Source organism: Otolemur garnettii, unplaced genomic scaffold (assembly GCF_000181295.1).
Source record: "Otolemur garnettii isolate 467f Iridium unplaced genomic scaffold, OtoGar3 scaffold00015, whole genome shotgun sequence".
NCBI lineage: Eukaryota > Metazoa > Chordata > Mammalia > Primates > Galagidae > Otolemur > Otolemur garnettii.
Window position 1 is genome coordinate 29,334,622 of NW_003852410.1, and position 17,582 is coordinate 29,352,203.

General features: G+C 42.6%; 2 protein-coding genes across 6 annotated transcripts in view; one reads left to right on the plus strand and one right to left on the minus strand.

Annotated features, from left to right (window-relative positions):
* The first annotated feature begins 843 nt into the window (after window positions 1-843).
* PDHB (pyruvate dehydrogenase E1 beta subunit) lies at window positions 844-6,961 on the plus strand. The gene is made up of 10 exons (XM_003785540.2): window positions 844-910; window positions 997-1,050; window positions 2,492-2,599; window positions 2,690-2,752; window positions 2,845-2,880; window positions 3,040-3,325; window positions 3,747-3,857; window positions 4,445-4,536; window positions 5,727-5,868; window positions 6,427-6,961. Exons 1-10 carry the CDS (start codon window positions 869-871, stop codon window positions 6,570-6,572), a joined length of 1,080 nt encoding a protein of 359 aa, XP_003785588.1. The 5' UTR covers window positions 844-868; the 3' UTR covers window positions 6,573-6,961.
* Window positions 6,962-7,642: 681 nt separating this feature from the next.
* The window catches only part of PXK (PX domain containing serine/threonine kinase like), an 87,275-nt gene continuing 77,335 nt past the window's right edge, over window positions 7,643-17,582 (minus strand). For 2 of the 5 annotated variants that reach the window (XM_023510677.1, XM_023510676.1), the window contains exons 18-19: window positions 10,498-10,534; window positions 7,746-9,009 (exon numbers count right to left, since the gene is read on the minus strand). In XM_023510677.1, the coding sequence (XP_023366445.1) occupies window positions 8,823-9,009; window positions 10,498-10,534 (224 nt within the window). In that variant the 3' untranslated portion in view covers window positions 7,746-8,822. Of the gene's footprint in view, window positions 9,010-10,497; window positions 10,535-17,582 lie in introns of all 5 variants that reach the window. The other 3 variants (XM_003785537.3, XM_023510675.1, XM_012802506.2) reach the window with 2 other exon arrangements.

Genomic DNA, 17,582 nt, shown 5'->3' on the forward strand with positions numbered 1-17,582 from the left:
ATGTTTGGAATGTCTTGGGAGCATGTGCTCCTCCTTACCCCACAGGGCCAAAGTGAGAGTAATGACTTCCAGAGGCTGCCCCTATGATCTGTTGTTTGGATCTCCTCAAAGGCCCCCCTCTAAATGCACACTGTTATAGGTAACTTTCCCCCAGGTGAGACCCCAATCTGCTTTACGAAGTGGTGAGAACAGACCACCCTTCAGAGTCAGACAGTCCTAATTCATATCTAGGTCCATTTAATCAATTTCTGCATCGGTTTGCCCATCTGCGCAATAGAGATAATAACACTACTGTAATTACCTAAGAGGGTTCCTGTGAGAACTAGATGAGCTATACGAATGTACGACACTGAATCACAGTGGATGACACACAGAGCTTAAATGCGCTAACAAAAGCTTTTGCTCCCATTCTAAGGAACCGATAGGCAGTGCTGTCTAGGGACGACTAGGTTTGCCCACAAAGTATTAAGTTCTCCATCACTAGAGTGCGTACAAGCGCTACAGATCCCCAAAGGATTCCAGTGGCCCCACACGGCTGGCCTAACTCTTAAGCTCCCTCCAACCTCGACAGATCCTGCTCCTTAGAGTCTGACTTCTAGTCCTCGCGCTTGGAGCAACTGCGACCAGTGACGTGAGTGCGGCATGCACCACGCGTGCCGGCCACCGCCTGCTGTCAATAAAGTTGATTTGTACTGGTCGGAGGCAGAGGGGCAGAGCCAACCACACACCACCTCCGCCCCGTCCCTCTAGACGATGGGCGGGACACGCAGAAGCAGCGCCCTGCTATTGGTCCGCTACCGCGGAGAGGCGGGGCCTGCTAGCGACGCCACACCGGCTGTGCTGTTGGCTGCTAGAGGACACAGTCAAGATGGCGGCGGTGTCTGGGCTGGTTCGGAGACCCTTTCAGCAGGTGGGCAGCAGTACGCGGCCCCGATGGCCCCGGGCGACCTCTGCCCCTCTGCGTCCTCTCTGAGCATCCTTCTTTCTTATCGCCAGGTCTCTGGGCTGCTCAAGAGGCGTTTTCACAGGACCGTGCCAGCTGCACTGCAGGTAGGTGACTGCGGAGGCTAGCCTGAGCAAGACAAGAAGGGGGACTTTCCGCTGGACTGAGGCCGGGGTCGCGCCTGCGCTGTGACCTGCGGACGCCGCGGGGAGAGGTTGCGGGCCGTGGGCGGTGCGGTTTGCGGACGCCAGCATCCTGCGTGGGACCCGTGCTGCCCTTGTCGCCAGTTATACCGGCCTGTCACCCACCTCAAAGCTGGCTGTGATTAGATGAGCAACTGGAGAAAACTGACACTAAACATTTCCTCTCTCACACCCCTGTTTTCCCCTTTAATTGTGGTAAAATATACTACTCGGGAGGCTTAGGCAAGAGGATCACTTGACCTACGAGTTTGAGGTTGCTGTGAGCTATGACGCCACAGCATTCTGCTGAGGGCGACAAAGTGAGACTCTGTCTTAAAAAATATGTGTGTGTGTATATATAAAATGTTTCTTGATAAATACGTACACACGACTTTTTGGAAGTGTATAATTGTCATTGAGTACATTCACGGCCATCAGCACTATTCATTTCCAGAGGTTTTTCATCATCCCAAACAGAAATTATCCATTACACGGTAACTTCTCCTTCATTCACCCTCTCCAACCTCTTTTGTACTTTTCTATCTCTGTGAGTTTGCCTGTTGTAGAACTTCCTATAAGTAGAATCATTTGTCCTTTTATGTCTGGCTTATTTCACTTACCATAATGTCCTCACGGTTCATTCATGTCCTAGCATGTGTCAGAATTTTATTCCTTTGTAAAGCTGAATAACATTTTATACAAGGTGGCCATAAAGTTTGTGTGCGATTTAAAATCAGACATGAACTTTATGCCACCCAGTATACCACATTTTGTTTATCGGTCCATGGACATTGGGTTGTTTTGACTCTTGCAGATAATGCAGCTAGGAGCATTGGTGTGCAAGTATATGTTTGAATCCCTGCTTTCAGTTCCTTAGAAGTAAGATTGCTGGATCGTGTGATTCCTCCCCTCCCTTTTTTAATGAGAGGAGATCACCATTTTGTGGAGTAAGATAAAAACTGCAATCTGAATGCAAAGCATTTGGCAGTGCTAGCCTGGTGATCAATACTAGCATTAGTTAGGCTTCCTTATTAGTTCTCTGCCCATAGTACTGCAAGTGTGGCAATAAAACAACCTAGTATATTTTCTACTTAGGAAACTGCCTGTGAACTAGTCTGGCCAGCAGGCAGGTTTCTTAAACATGGCTACACATCAAGGAAAGTGTTCAGTAAGTTTATCAGTAATACATCCAAAAGACTGACTCTGTGTGATAGAAGTATTACTTTTAGAATTCTTTGAAAGAGAAGCCTATTCTAGTGCTAGTTTTTATATTGTATGCTGTGAGCATTCTAGGTAGAAAAGAGAACATCAATGGAATCCTAAGTAATCCTGTAGCTTATCAGCTATTTCCCCATACTTATGACAGGTGACAGTTCGTGATGCTATAAATCAAGGTATGGATGAGGAGCTGGAAAGAGACGAGAGGGTATTTCTGCTTGGGGAAGAAGTTGCCCAGTATGATGGGGCATACAAGGTAACTAAAATGTGTGAAAGTTATACAAAATTGAGGCAGCTATTGCCCCCACATATGCTTAAAAGTAATGAGATCAACTCTTAATTGTAGGTTAGTCGAGGCCTGTGGAAGAAATATGGAGACAAGAGGATAATAGACACTCCCATATCTGAAGTAAGGAAGCATACCTTTGAGGAGTATATCTGTTAGCATTCATTGTCTTAATTCTTATGGATTTTCACCTGTGTTTGTATTTTACTTTATAGATGGGATTTGCTGGAATTGCTGTAGGTGCAGCTATGGTATGTGATATTTTTTATGAAGCTCATCCAGAGAAATTTATTTTAACACAACCTTTTAAAGACATTATCTGAATGTTGGAGGAATGGAGAGGTTGTTTGCTAGTCTTCATTGCTGTTTCTCATCTTTATATAATAACAGCCATGTTTTTGATTTGACAGGCTGGATTGCGGCCCATTTGTGAATTTATGACCTTCAATTTCTCTATGCAAGCTATTGATCAGGTTATAAACTCAGCTGCCAAGACCTACTACATGTCAGGGGGCCTTCAGCCTGTGCCCATAGTCTTCAGGGGGCCCAATGGTGCCTCAGCAGGTGTAGCTGCTCAGCATTCACAGTGTTTTGCTGCATGGTATGGGCACTGCCCGGGCTTAAAAGTGGTCAGCCCTTGGAGTTCAGAAGATGCAAAAGGACTTATTAAATCAGCCATTCGGGATAATAATCCAGGTCAGCAAAGTGAGCCTTGGGTCTCTTCTGTATATTAAAAAACTAAGATGGAGTCTTCGCATTGAAGGAAACATTTAAGGCTTCTAGTTAGGCTTACATATAGCATGTAAAATGTTGGTTTTACAGATATAGTAAAGATAGTAAAGAATGTGGTTATTTTTCTTATAAGGAGGCCAGTTAGGTAAAGGAGACATTTCCTGCATACCCACAACACTGGTTTAACCTCAGTTGATAAAATTATGTTGACCAAACTACCCAGTGTAAATACCTAAGCCATCCTTACAGCTGCTAGACATGAAGAAACGGGGCCCCCTAATCAGCACAGTGAAACTTTTCACAGGATAAATGATACTGCTATATATACATTTTTAGTCATTCTAGAAGTAGTTACTTTTGTTTAAATATTTGTAATATTTTGCAGTGGTGGTGCTAGAGAACGAATTGATGTATGGCGTTCCTTTTGAACTTTCTACTGAAGCTCAGTCAAAAGATTTTCTGATTCCTATTGGAAAAGCCAAAATAGAAAGGCAAGGTAAGAGAACTTAGCATACATTTAAACATAATTTTTAATTTAGCTCCTGTATTTATGTTGGTCAGATGTAATTTAGACATTTTGTCAATTACTTTGACTAAAAAATTACAGGATGAGCTCAGGTTAAGAATATGTGATACAGGCTGGTTGCAGTGGCTCATGCCTATAATCCTAGCACTCTGGGATGCAGAGGCAGGTGGATTACTTGAGCTCACAATTTTGAGACCAGCTTGAGCAAGAGCAAGACAACATCTCTAAAACTTCGGGAGGCTGAGGCAAGAGGATCACTTCAGCCCAAGAGTTTGAAGGCTGTTATGAGCTATGATGCCATGGCACTCTACTGAGGGCAACAAATTAAGACTCTGTCTCAAAAAAGAACGTGTGATGCCCTGATTTCTCGCTCTGTTGTGCCTTTCTCAATCTCAGTCCAGTAGATTTTTATTTTGTTTCTAGGAAGGCTGCCACACTCTTCTGCTCACTGGAATGAAGTTGAATTACAGACTGTAAATAAATAAGAGCCACAGCTACATGCAGAATGGTAGAGCATCTTTAGTTTCAAACTCTGATCTGTGACCACTCTGTTTCAGGGACACATATAACCGTGGTTTCCCATTCAAGACCTGTGGGCCACTGCTTAGAAGCTGCAACGGTGCTGTCTAAAGAGGGAATTGAATGTGAGGTAAGTGGACATTCACTTATTCTTAAAAAATCAGAAAGGCTTCTTTTGATAGGCTCTCAGAAATAGGAATTTGAGTTGGTAACAGGTTAACTAGATGTAAAATATTGCTTTTTATCACTCATTTCTGTCTCTGCTTAGAGCTGGGAACCTGAGTATTTATCAAATTCTTAGCTTTTTGTCACTTAGGTTCTGGATCTTGTAGAGTAGTGCTTACTTTCTCAAGTTAAGAACCAGCCTTGGAGCTAAATTGAGGAAAAACTCAAAAGTCAATGATTCTAACCCTTGTATCCAGAACCTATCACTTACTAATTATACTTGGCCAAGTTATGTATTCTAAATCTGTTTTATCAGCTACAAAATGGGTATAATTCATATATAAATAATGCTTTATCCTAAGGTGGTTGTGAGAATTACATTTAGTGTTGTATCTGATACACAGTTAGCACTCAAACGCTAGCTATTATTTATTTTGGTAAGAAGGAAGTTAAAGCCAGGATAAATGAACCCTATCAGAACTGAGCTACTTGTATAGGTGGTTTTTTTTAAAGACAATCTCTGCTACCCAGGCTGGAGTGCCATGATGTCAGCCTAACTCAGAGCAACTTCATCCTCCTGGGCTCAAGTGATTCTACTGTTTCAGTCTTCCTATGTAGCTGGGACTATAAGCACCTGCCACAATGCCTGGCTAATTTTTCTATTTTTAGTAGAGATGGAGACTTGTTTTTGCTCAGGATGGTCTGGAACTCCCGAGCTCAAGGGATTATCCTGCCTTGGCCTCCCAGAGTGATAGGATTACAGGTGTGAGCCATCTCACCTGGCTGAGATTTCTTTGTTGTAATTACACTTTCTCCTTATAGTTTGAACACTCGTGCACCTGTTCAAAGACAGATAAGATTTCCATAGACCTCCAGCCAGGTGTAGTAGTGGTACACACCTGTAGTCCCAGCTACTTGGGAGGCTGAGGCAAGAGGATCTCTTGAGCACAAGAGTTTGAGGTTGCTATGAGCTATGATGATGGCACAGCCCTCTACCCAGGGTAAGAGAGTAAGACTCTTTTTTTTTTTTTTTTTTTTGAGACAAAGATTTCCCTAGACCTAAAGATAAACAAGAAATAAAAAAGGAAGTGGCATTATGGGGACAAGGTTCTACTTGTGATGGAGTGGCTCTAGGAGGCTTATTTATTTGTTCAGGTGATAAATATGCGTACCATCAGACCAATGGACATTGAAACCGTGGAAGCCAGTGTCATGAAGACAAATCATCTCATAACTGTGGAAGGAGGCTGGCCACAGTTTGGAGTAGGAGCAGAAATCTGTGCCAAGATCATGGAAGGTATTTAAGAAATTGGTTCTAGAATAGTTAAGCTATAATAAACATTCTGTGCCTGAATACCTGTTGGATTAGGAGATTGAGAGTTAGGGGTGGCCAAATGACTTGAACTTTAAACCTTTCAGTTTGGAATGTCTCCTTAGAGTAAATGTTTAAAAAAGCAAAACCAAAAACAATTCCCCCCAGCCTGTGGCTCAGTGGGTAGGGTGCCGGCCCCCATATACCAAGGCTGATGGGTTTGAACCTGGCCCCAGCCAAACTGCAACAACAACAAAAATAGCCGGGCGTTGTGGTGGGTGCCTGTAGTCCCGGCTATTCGGGAGGCTGAGGCAAGAGAATTACCTAAGCCCAAGAGTTGGAGGTTGCTGTGAGCTGTGATGTACTCTACTAAGGGCGACAAAGTAAAACTCTGTCCCAAAAAAACAAACAACCCCCCCCCCCAATTCCTCATAATTAGCATTTCTTTGCCTCATGTTTTCTCTTCTGGGCAGCCACACCTCTGTGCCAAGGTGCTCACTGGTTTTTCTTGCCTGTCTCAGCTGGGCATGCCTTCTCTCCTAGGTCCTGCATTCAATTTCCTGGATGCTCCTGCTGTTCGTGTCACTGGTGCTGATGTCCCTATGCCTTATGCAAAAATTCTAGAAGACAACTGTATACCTCAGGTCAAAGACATCATATTTGCAATAAAGAAAACATTAAATATCTAATTGGGACTTGAATATCAAGTCATTGAAATTTATTTGAAATAATTGCTGGCACTTCACCTGAATTTACTGCAAGACCTTATTGTTAACAAAGCAAAATGATCTCTAAAACAACAACAGATGTTTTTTGTACTGGGAAGAAGTTTAAATGTGTTTGTATGTGGAGAATTCTCCACTCTTCTGCCCTAGACTCCATTCTTTCTTTTTCTGTTACAGTTGCCATGTTATTTGAATAAGATTACTGTAAAATTTACCTTCTTTCACTCTAAAGACAAAATATGAATCTTGATGAAAGGTATATGCAAACAAAGGTCACTTATATGTATAAAATAAAAGCATACAATCTACATTTACTGTTAGATTGTTTTGATAAGGAATAAAAGAATACCTAAGTATGACTAATTGTATTTTAATATTCTTGAAAGATAAATGTGGGTGGAAGTCCTGAAATTCTATTAAGAAATGCTAAACAATGACAGCTACAACAAAAAAAATAGCTGGGTGTCATGGCAGGTGCCAATAGTCCCAGCTACTTGGGAAGCTGAGGCAAGAGAATTGCTGAAGCCCAAGAGTTGGAGGTTGCTGTAAGCTGTGATGCCACAGCACTCTACTGAGGGCGACATAGTGAGACTCTTGTCTCAAAAAGAAAAGGGAAATTAGTGCCAAAGAAAATAAGCTGGTACTGTACAAAACCACTGCCTGTTTTTATTCTAACATCTGAAACTATCCAAAATAGCAAAAACTGACTTCAGAAGGACTCAGTACTCACAACCACCATTAGGAACTAATCACCTAAGTTATACCACACTGGGACAGGTACTTGTCCACAGACTCTTCAAATGCCTAATTCTAATAGGACCCCTTTAAAATGAAAGCAAAATTTATGTCAGGTATTTTTGCCTGTGGCCAAAAAGCAGTCTGTCATACATTGCCCTCTTCAAAAGTTGAGATGGGAAAGATGGGTTTAAATTAGTTATAAAGGCTTATTGATAGCACCTAACTGAAGGAGCAAGACAGGATTATTAGTTCTTATTAGGAAGGAAAATAACACACAAAAGAAAATAGAGACAGGATAGATAGGAAGGAAACTTTAGATAGGCTGTGTGAATTTATATGTTTACAAAAGATGCTACACAGAGTTCACTTGAAATACCTAGCCAACCTATAGACAACACATTTTCTTGACATGGTTTATTTTAATAAAAAATACAGCTGACATTTATGACAGATTACATGAAACTATACACAATGACATTCTCTCTGCATAGTAACCAACACTGATGTGTGTACTTCAATTTTTAAATGGATTACTTATAATCCTTTAAAGTGCAATTTATTTAAAGGTTTAAAATCATAGGATGAAGGATCTTTCTAATAAATGAGTAACATTAAAAAGATGATGTGTTTAGATAAATTTTTCAAAATCAAAATTGTTTTCTATAGATACCAAATTTACTTGTGTTGTAATAATGACCCTCCACACCCCAAATTTGACTTAATTGCAAGTCAAAGATTGGCAAGAGCTCATTATGATTTTAAACTTTTTTAAAAAATCTGTTTCAATACAATAACTAAAAAGAACTGTGGGTCTAAAGTTGTTGCTTTAGCAGCCCTGAGTTCTAGAATCTCAATGGTATTCCTGTTAGAACTTAAGAGAATGTTAAGAAACATCCTCATCCTACTTGAAAGGAAAATGAACTCAGTTGCTTCTGACTCAGCAATAGAACTATGCTTTGGGCTACAGTGTTATAGCTAAGATAAAGTAAAGGTTGCAAAAAATGGGTGTTATCTAAGAAATAACCAGAAAATGCTTTAGAGAAATGAACTACGTTTCTAGGAGCTGTCTGATGGGGCAGAAGGGATTGCAACACAAAGGCCATTCACTGCTGCGACTGAATTATTGTCATTGTTTTTCTGTCCATTTTCTTTAGTTAGTGAAAATATTGATTCCAATATGTTGCTGCCTCAAAAAGATGGCCATTAGAGGATGAATAAGACTCCTTTACAATGGTAATAAAGGAGCAAAATATTTCTTAAGGCAGCAGTGCCAGCCTAATTTTATTTTACTTAAAGAAAATATCACTCTTGAAAAGCCTCTTATGTGAGCATCTGCAAAATAGTACTGGATGTGGTTGTACTGGCTCAGCAATTATTTACCTGGGAAGAAGATACTTTGTTGGGGGGGAGGTGAGAAAAACAAAGAACTTTTCCCTCCAAAACAGGAAGCTTTAGCCAATCTTAGGAGCACTGTGGTCACAGGTTTTGGCTTTCCTCAGAGTTCCTTTTTGGAAATTCTGGATGGAGCTGAGCAAGGCCCCTCGGCTCACACCATTCACAGCCTGGGGCAAGAGCTGGGCAGGCACCTCTGTGCTCGCTGGAGGCAAAGGAGCTGCTGCTGGTGGAGGCAGAGGGGGAGGAGGTGGAGGTAATGCAGACATCCCTGTGGAGGAAGAAGGCCAAAAGGGGACAGTCAGTCATTCTCTCTACAACAGCTCTGTACACATGCTACATCTCAGTCCCTGGGGAGAATGGACTCAATGTTTTCCTCACCAAGTACACATTGATTGTTTAAAATGCTAAACAGGGCCTGCACGGTGGCTCACACTTGTAATCCAAGCACTCTGAAAGGCTGAGGCAGGTCCATTGCCTGAGCTCAGAAGTTTCAGATCAGCCTGAGTAAGAGCAAAACCCTGTCTAAAAATAGCTGGGCGTTGTGGCAGGCACCTGTAGTCCCCGCTACTCAGGAGACTGAGGCAAGAGAATCTCTTGAGCCCAAGAGTCTGAGGTTGCTGTGAGCTGTGATGTCACAGCACTCACTGAGGGTGCCAAGGTGAAACTCTGTCTCAAAAAAAAAAAAAAAAAAAAAACTAAACAAAAACCTAGAAGCATCAAAGGGGAAGGACTGTCATTTCCCTCAAATAACAGTCACATGAGAAAAGACTGTAGGGATAAATATTATATACAAATAACATGAAACCATACAAAGTGATAGTCTCTGAGTACAAGAGGCCCTGATCCCACCTCCAAATTTTAGTAATGACCCCCCCAAAAGAGTTCCATCCAACTGTATCAGCCAGGTCCTGAGCAGCTCTATGTACTTTTGAGCTAGCAATTAAAGACAACATTTGTATGCACTGAGTTGAGCTATCTGAATGTCAATTATTCATAAGAGATGAACAGTTCTTTAGCTGCTTCAACACACAATATTTCAAGGATGTGATTTAATATAAAATAACAAACCACTCAGGATTCTCAGCATGGAACCACTGTCTGCATTTCTGAGAGGAATCTGTCTGGAATAATCATTTGCTATTAGGTTGCCTTAAAGAACTGTAAAATGCTAATAACTGCTAGCAATGCAAAGGGGTGGGGGTGGGGGGCAAAAGGGTCTCTCTCTCTGGCAAAGATATTCTTAAGGAGGAGTCTTTCAAGTACCATTCTTCCCACTGGCCCAGTAAAGGGACTGCCCTAAACATACGTGTTGGCTGAAGCATGAAGAGAAACTAGAAAGTTGTGCTATACCCTAGTGGGCAAGGGGAGGGACCCTGGACAGGTTCCTAAAGCCTCCCTCAGCTTTCAGACACATGGACAGTTGCAATTTGAATTTTATATTCTGAATCAATGAAGGAATTGTTCTCTCAGGACAAATTAAACCCTGGAAACAGGAAAAGTACTTAAAGAATTTTCCTGTGCCCCATCTCCAGTGAACCTTGCAGCTCTCTAAGATTGTCTGTCATTGACTCTTCTCCTGGGGCTACACTGAGGAGACATTCTGCTCAGTGGCTTCCCCCAAACTGCCACTGAGCTGTGGTGAAGCTACAGTTTGTATGGATGAGTGATTCAGGATTACCAATAAAATACCTGAATAAGTACATCCTTTTTACCAAGTGTGACAGGTAGCAACATCTTACAATTCATAGAAAATCACTTACCTTCCTTTACATCTTTACCCAAACCTAAGGCAGCTGAAATTAAAGAATCACACAAATACACATACTCATGCTCTGCAATCTTGGAATTCTCAAATAATATAGCAATATAAATGGAGATTAAATATAGACAAATGAACAAAATGTAATTTTCATTACAACTAATGAAATTCCATTATGTTTCATACCAATGGTTCTCAACCTTCCAAATGACGTGGCCCTTTAATACAGTTCCTGTGGGTCACGACTCACAGGTTGAGAACCGCTGTTCTATACTAAAGCAGATTGTAGAAAAGTGTTCCTGGCCCTATGTCATAGGGTTATAAAGAGAAAAAGGATTTTAAGCCTGTTGTAACTGTTGTGGTGAGAAAACTGTGGAGAATAAACATGTAGCAGTGACCAGTGAAATACCAGGAGGTGCAGAAACTTCGACTGAAGGCCCTTAGAACCTAATCTCTTGACTATAGTGTCAAGTGGGCTCAGAGGAATGAGCTCTGCCCACTGAGGGACACGTGGGTGCCACTGCCCTGTCCCCAAGGCACTCCCACCTACTGGCTAGGAAAGGGCAGCAGAATCTGGACTTGACAAGCAGGGCCCAACCCTTATAAGGAGCTGCAGGGTTTCTGCCCCCAGCTTTGTGCTTCCTCCCCTAGCAGAAGAATCACCGTATGGTTAAGGATGAGAAGGCAGGGTCTGGGCTGTAGCCATAGTTGAGGGTTTTACTGTAGGCATGGAACTGACTATCCAGAGACCAGTTATGCCTCCAGATGAGAATTTTGGGAGGCTAGAGATAGGCCTCAGAGGCTGAGTCAGGGGTACAGCTACCATCTTGGTGCAGGACAAAACTTGGCCTCAGAGAGAACCAAACCCTGACTTTGGCCTCATTATCACACACTCAAAATTAAAAGTGTAAATTTACTACCACAGGGTTTAGAAGTCAGAAATGGGGTTTGGTACACGGATCTTCATTTTCCAAGTAAAAGCTGAAATTCTTATTGTTTTAAACAAATGCCTTTGAACATGGAGGTAGTGGCCAGGTGCAGTAGCTCATGCCTATAATCCTAGCACTCTGAGAGGCTGAGGCAGGTGGATTGCTTAAGCTCACAAGTTCAGAGACTAGCCTGAGCAAGTGTGAGACCCACATCTCTACTAAAAATGAAAAACAAAAGAAAAAAAAAACTCAGACAAAATCACTTGAGCCCAAAAGTTTGAGGTTGTTCTGAGCTGTAATGCCACAGCACTCCACCAAGGGTAACCAAAAAAAAAAAAAAAAGAAAGAAAGAAAATGGAGGTAGTGTAATAGACAAACTGCCAAAGCTCTACAGTGTAGCCTGTGCCTCTAAAGCATGCGGATACTTCGGGCTATGTGAAAGGAGAGGCTGCTCATCCACGGGTAAAGAGCAAGGCTATCCTGTCTGCTCACAGGGTACCCCACCAGTCCCAAGGACTTGATGTCCTGGGAGGTCCACTCCTCCTCACTCTGGTGGATCTTGATTGTGTGTGTTTAGGGCAAGGCAGGCCAGACCCCAACTTGTCAGCTTGGACACTCTGGAGGGGAAAAGGTCTGTGAGTCAGAAGGTCAAAACTGGAGGAGGCAGGAACACAGACCTGGGACTCATAGTCTCTGGCTACAAGTGCCACTGATTGCCTTTGGATTTTTCTTCTTGCCTTTTCCATGGTCTGCAAGCTTCCTTTAAAGGTCCATCAGGGCTTAAGCTACCACACAATGGTAACAATATGTGAAAGTAGGGGTAGGGGGACCAAAGGCCATTAGCGATTTGGCCTGTGACAAACATGGGAATAACTGCCTGATGCCCAACCTCCCTCCATACCTTAAATGTGAGGGAGCCCCCCCCCCCCAATCAAGAGGCCTCTAACAGCCTTTATCCCCAGGCCATAGACAAGAGCAAACAGACTCCATGTTAGATGGATGGCAACTGAATTCCCATGGGGGATGGAGGATGCTCCAGACCGGCCTAACTTTAATTGTAACCAGGTTAGTCCTGATTGCTCCCATCTCATTTTCTCTTAGACAAAAACCTTGAAAGCCAACCCCCAACCCCCAAATCCTCCACCAAACCAACCGGGAGCCTGGCCATTCAACAAAGGCCTGAAAAGGACGCAGACTGATGCAGTGAGAATAGCCATCAGACCCAGGGAAGAGTGCCAGGCCAGAAACAGCCTCCCAGACATGTGGAAAGGACACCTGAGAGTCCCCTTTCTTCAGAGTGATTTTAGTAGTTAGCTGTGGGCAATCTAGAGCTTTGTAGCTCGAAGGTCCTTTGTGGTCCATGCATACAGGTAGAGAGGGCAAGTGGCCACTAGACCACATAAAAGCAACACTAGGCTCGGCGCCTGTGGCTCAAGCAGCTAAGGCGCCAGCCACATACACCTAAGGTGACGGGTTCGAATCCAGCCCGACCCGCCAAACAACAATGACAGCTGCAACCAAAAAATGGTCGGGCATTGTGGCAGGTGCCTGTGGTCCCAGCTACTTGGGAGGCTGAGGCAGGAGACTCGCTTGAGCCCAGGAGTTGGAGGTTGCTGTGAGCTATGATGCCACAGCACTCTACCCAGGGGGACAGCTTGAGGCTCTGTCTCCAGAAATAAAATAAAATAAAACAAGAGCAATACCAAACATATTAGCTACCCTTGGGAGAGAATGGAGAGCTGTGGCCTATAGGAACAAGTCAGCCCCCCACTCTTGGAACCACCTTCTCCTTTTGCTTCAGGTAGATAAAGAGAGTGTACTCATGTTCCAACTTGAAAATTATTAAGGATACTTTAAAAGGAACTGTTTTACCCACTATTAGTAAAAGGCTGGTAAGTTGTCTCTCTGTAATCAAACACTGTTAATTCTTCATCAGAGTAACTAGGAACCAACATTTTTCTAGCAATGGGACTTGGAGAGTCATGGTTTCCAAAATTAAAATATACCAAAATGCCGTGCAGTTGATTTGCTGGTTTTAGGGTTGTATTTTAAAACTAAAATCAAAGTGAAAATGAAGATTTTGAAGGTCATGATGAAAATGAAATGAATATAGACGAAGTTACTTGGGTGCTTTTTAAAGATGCTGTATTTCATTTAAATATTCAGATAAGGAAATAGTCTCAAATCCACTTTCCTACTTGTTTATCATTTCAGTGATTGAGATGCATTGGGTCCTATTTCACATACAGAAACAGAGCATCTTTAAAGTTAGAGAAATCAGCATAGTTTACTTTACCGAAAATTCACGTTCAAAATGGTGCATGCTCTACTGAAAACAGCAAAGAGAAAGAAAAAGAGAGAGGGGACACAAGTCATTATCCAGATTTTAGTGTCATTTAATCAAATAGTAACAGACAACAAAATATTAGTCTGAATCACATGCGATTATTCTTTCTGCAAAACTGAGATATAAATTATCGCCAAAATGTACTGATTTGTAAACATGATTGTGACCCTTTTAGGACCCGGTAAATATGACCAATGAATCACTTTCCTCTTCACATTCTTCTTCTGAGCCAGTTAGGTGCTATTTTTATGTATTTACAAGTACAACACTCATTTCAGAAGAGTAGAACAGAAGCAAGCAGTGTACTTGGTTCTGTTATTAAACAAGGACAGTTCATCAAGAGGGGAGAAAAAGGAAAGCTCACCACTTTTTCCTAAACATGTCTTCTAGAATACAACACACACTTGTCTTTTTAGCACTGGGAAGTGTAAGAGCAGCACTTAGGCAAAGCCCTGGGTAGGTGGCCTTCCAGGCAAGAGCCCATGGCCCCCCTTCCCAGAGGCTGCTGTGGTCTAGAGACTGAACTGAGCAGTGAAACCTACTTAAGGCTATCAAAACATCTTTTAAAAAGAAAGCAAATGCTTTCCTTGTCTTCTTTTTAACTGACCAGATTCTGCATTAAATGTGAAGAGTCATGCTTTCCCAGACAGTGAATCAAGAGTTCCTAGGGACCCACCTCTGCCCCACTGCCTTCTCCTGGGGACAGGCTGGGAAAGAGACTGCACGTGGGGCAGGGCTGGACAGGCTGATCACGCACAGCTAGCACAGCTCTGGAAGAAATAAGGATAGGGGGAGACTCTGGGGAAGGCTCACACACTTGGGGTTTGGGCTTTTGAGTGTGGGAGGATGGCTCTGAGTGGGCACAATAGCAGACACGAGGGCAGGGCCTACACCTGCCTCAGAGAGGCACTGTAGAGCAGTGCTCTTCATACCCAAGATGACCACTGTTTTGGGCATGTGTAGCTTATAAGAAAGACAGGCAATTCTTATGACTAGACATCAATTTTGAGTCTAGAATGGGTTTTAGACTGACTATGATTTAGCTATTGCAAACTCTAGAAATTCTACCACTTCAAATAAATTATCTCTCTTTATGTGCCTTATTAAGTCTGTTTTTTTCTTAATTTTGTTTTTTACTAGAAACTCCGTATTTTCCGACTTCCTCATAAATTCTTAACCTTCTTTCCTGTTACTTAAGCTCTCAGTCACTCTCTGTGCCCATAAGGGTCTGTTTTCCCTACTCCAGCCCTCCAGATTCAAAATTTCCCTTTCTCTCCACTCATTACAAACTGGGTTTTCCGTAAACTGCCAGGTCTCTTGCCTCAAAATTATTGCTCAAAATGTAAACTTCACACAAGCAGGGCTAGAATTCTCTAATTGCAAGGCATTCATAGCTTCTACTTGGCACACTTTACTTACTGTCTATATAGTCTTGCCATATACACTATCTATCAAAAAGGAGTAGCAATTCTTTTAAAAGCAGCTTCAAAGAATAGAAATCAGTTGTCCAAAGTCACAATTAGAAAGAAGTAGAACTGCCAGGAGCAGTGGCTCATGCCTGTAATCCCAGCAGCACTGTGGGAGGCTTAGGAGGGGGAATTGCTTGAGCTCAGTAGTTCAAGACTCACCTGAGTGAGAGTGAGACCCCTGACTCATGAAAAAAAAAGGAAAACTCAGCTGAGAGCCACAGCAAGTGCCTGTGATCCCAGAAGCTTCCAGGCGTTGTGGTGGGCACCTGTAGTACCAGCTGCTTGGGAGGCTGAGGCAAGAGGATCACTTAAGCCCAAGAGTATAAGGTTGCCGTGAGCTGTGATAGCACAGCACTCTACCAAGGGCAACATGGTGAGACTCCGTCTCACAAAACAAAAACAAACAAAAACATAAACTAGCCTAGAAATTAAGATGTAAATCGGAGTAAATATGATTCAAGATGGGCAATGTGCAGAGAGGCAGTTAGATAGATAAGACCAACAAGAAGTCAGCCTATTGGCCTGCAAAGAGGAACAGTCTAAGGACGGCCAACCAGACAGAAGTTGCCACCCTTAGGCTCACAGCCTTGCCCTCACTGGATAGATACCTTGAAGGCAGACCAAGCCTATGAAAATCCAAGGTTTACTACACATCTCCCCCAGGTACAACATCAGAAGGCAAATACCTGTTTGCATCTCCCTGATGCTTTGCATGGATAGAACAATGCTCAAGATGGTGCTTGTTAATGGACTAGTTTTTCAGGTGAAGATTCTTAATTTAAGGGGAACTACTAGGAGAAAAATTACCCTGGTCAGATCCTGAAGGAAAGCATTTGCCTAGATTGCGCCTACCATTCGGAGCTCCTGAGAGGTGCTAGAAATGTGACTCCACAAGAGCTGAGGCCTTGTCTGTCTGTTTCTATAATCGAAGGCCAAGTACAGTCACTGGAAAACCCCAGGCTCTTAATAAATGTACCTTGAATACATATTGAATGAATAAACTCCCTGTGGGCACCTTGTTTAGGGCCTGAAATGCTCGGTGCCAGGCAAATGCTAAGTATTATTAATAGCTATCATTTTTACCAGTTGCATTATAAGAAATGCCCAACAGAGGTCAGAGCTCCAGCTGAATCAATTTCCTCAACACCAACACTAAAAGGAGTACCGTATTTCCCCCAAAATAAGACCTACCCAAAAAATAAGCCCTAGAATAAGGTGACCAGATTTTAACATTGGTAAAGCAGGACACCATTGGGGGGGGGCAGGGCCTGACAACAATGCAAACTTTGATAAGCAGTTCTCAATAATCAGTTCTCAACAATTATTTGTTATTATTAAAGTTTAACATTATAAAATTAACAAGAATAATATAAAATGCATATCCTGGCAAAATAGCCACATGGCAGCTGAAAACCATATATTCTCTTCCTATTCTTCTGTGTTCCCTAGCTTGTCGTGCATTCTTTCCAAAAATCGGGGCTTTTTTAAAACCCCACAGGATGTAGGACAAATTGTTAAAAAGTGGATGACTGGTCACCTTACTGGGGCGGAAGGGGGAGGCAGCCTTACTTGTTTGTTCCAGACAGTTTGGCTCCTTCTGAGCTAATTGTCCTTGCCCAGAAGCAAGGGAGGGAGCCAGTTTCCTTCTGATACCTTGCCCAGGAGGGGAGTAGGGAGTTTACATTAGCCTTTTCATTTCCAAATGAAGTTACATTAACCTCTTCATTCCCAAATGGAGTCACATTAACCTTTTCTCTTCTTGAGAAAAAATAAATATAAGACAGTGCCCTATTTTCGGGGAAACATGGTCTCTACTAAGAACCTCACTCATCTCTGCCAGGCATTTTCCTGTGGCCTCACACTTTTCTCCTCAAAATCCTCAAGACTCTTTTTCAAGGTGGGTACTGTTAAATTTACAGTAATGGCCCCTACCACAAAGCTTTTCCAACACTTTCTATAATTACAAGAGTCTTCCTTTTATTGTCTCATCTTAAAAGTTACCTCATCTCATGCAAACTTGCCACTATATGGGAAAGCTCCCATTTAAAACACAGGCACAGGCTTGGTGTCTATAGCTCAGTGACTAGGGCGCCAGCCACGTATATCAGAGCTGGTGGATTTGAATTCAGCCTAAGCCTGCCAAACAACGACAATTACAATCAAAAAAAAAAAAAAAATAGCCAGGAATTGTGGCAGACGCCTGTAGTCCCAGCTACTCAGGAGGCTGAGGCAAGAGAATTGCCTAAGCCCAAGAACTGGAGGTTGCTGTGAGCTGTGATGCCACAGCACTCTACCAAAGGTGACAAAGTAAGACTCTGTCTCTTTAAAAAAAAAAAA

Coding starts and splice junctions, on each gene's coding strand:
- PDHB (XM_003785540.2), top strand. CDS start 869: ATGGCGGCGGTGTCTGGGCTGGTTCGGAGACCCTTTCAGCAG. Junction 2,881..3,039: donor TTGCTGTAGGTGCAGCTATG/GTATGTGATATT, acceptor TTGATTTGACAG/GCTGGATTGCGGCCCATTTG. Junction 5,869..6,426: donor CTGTGCCAAGATCATGGAAG/GTATTTAAGAAA, acceptor CTTCTCTCCTAG/GTCCTGCATTCAATTTCCTG.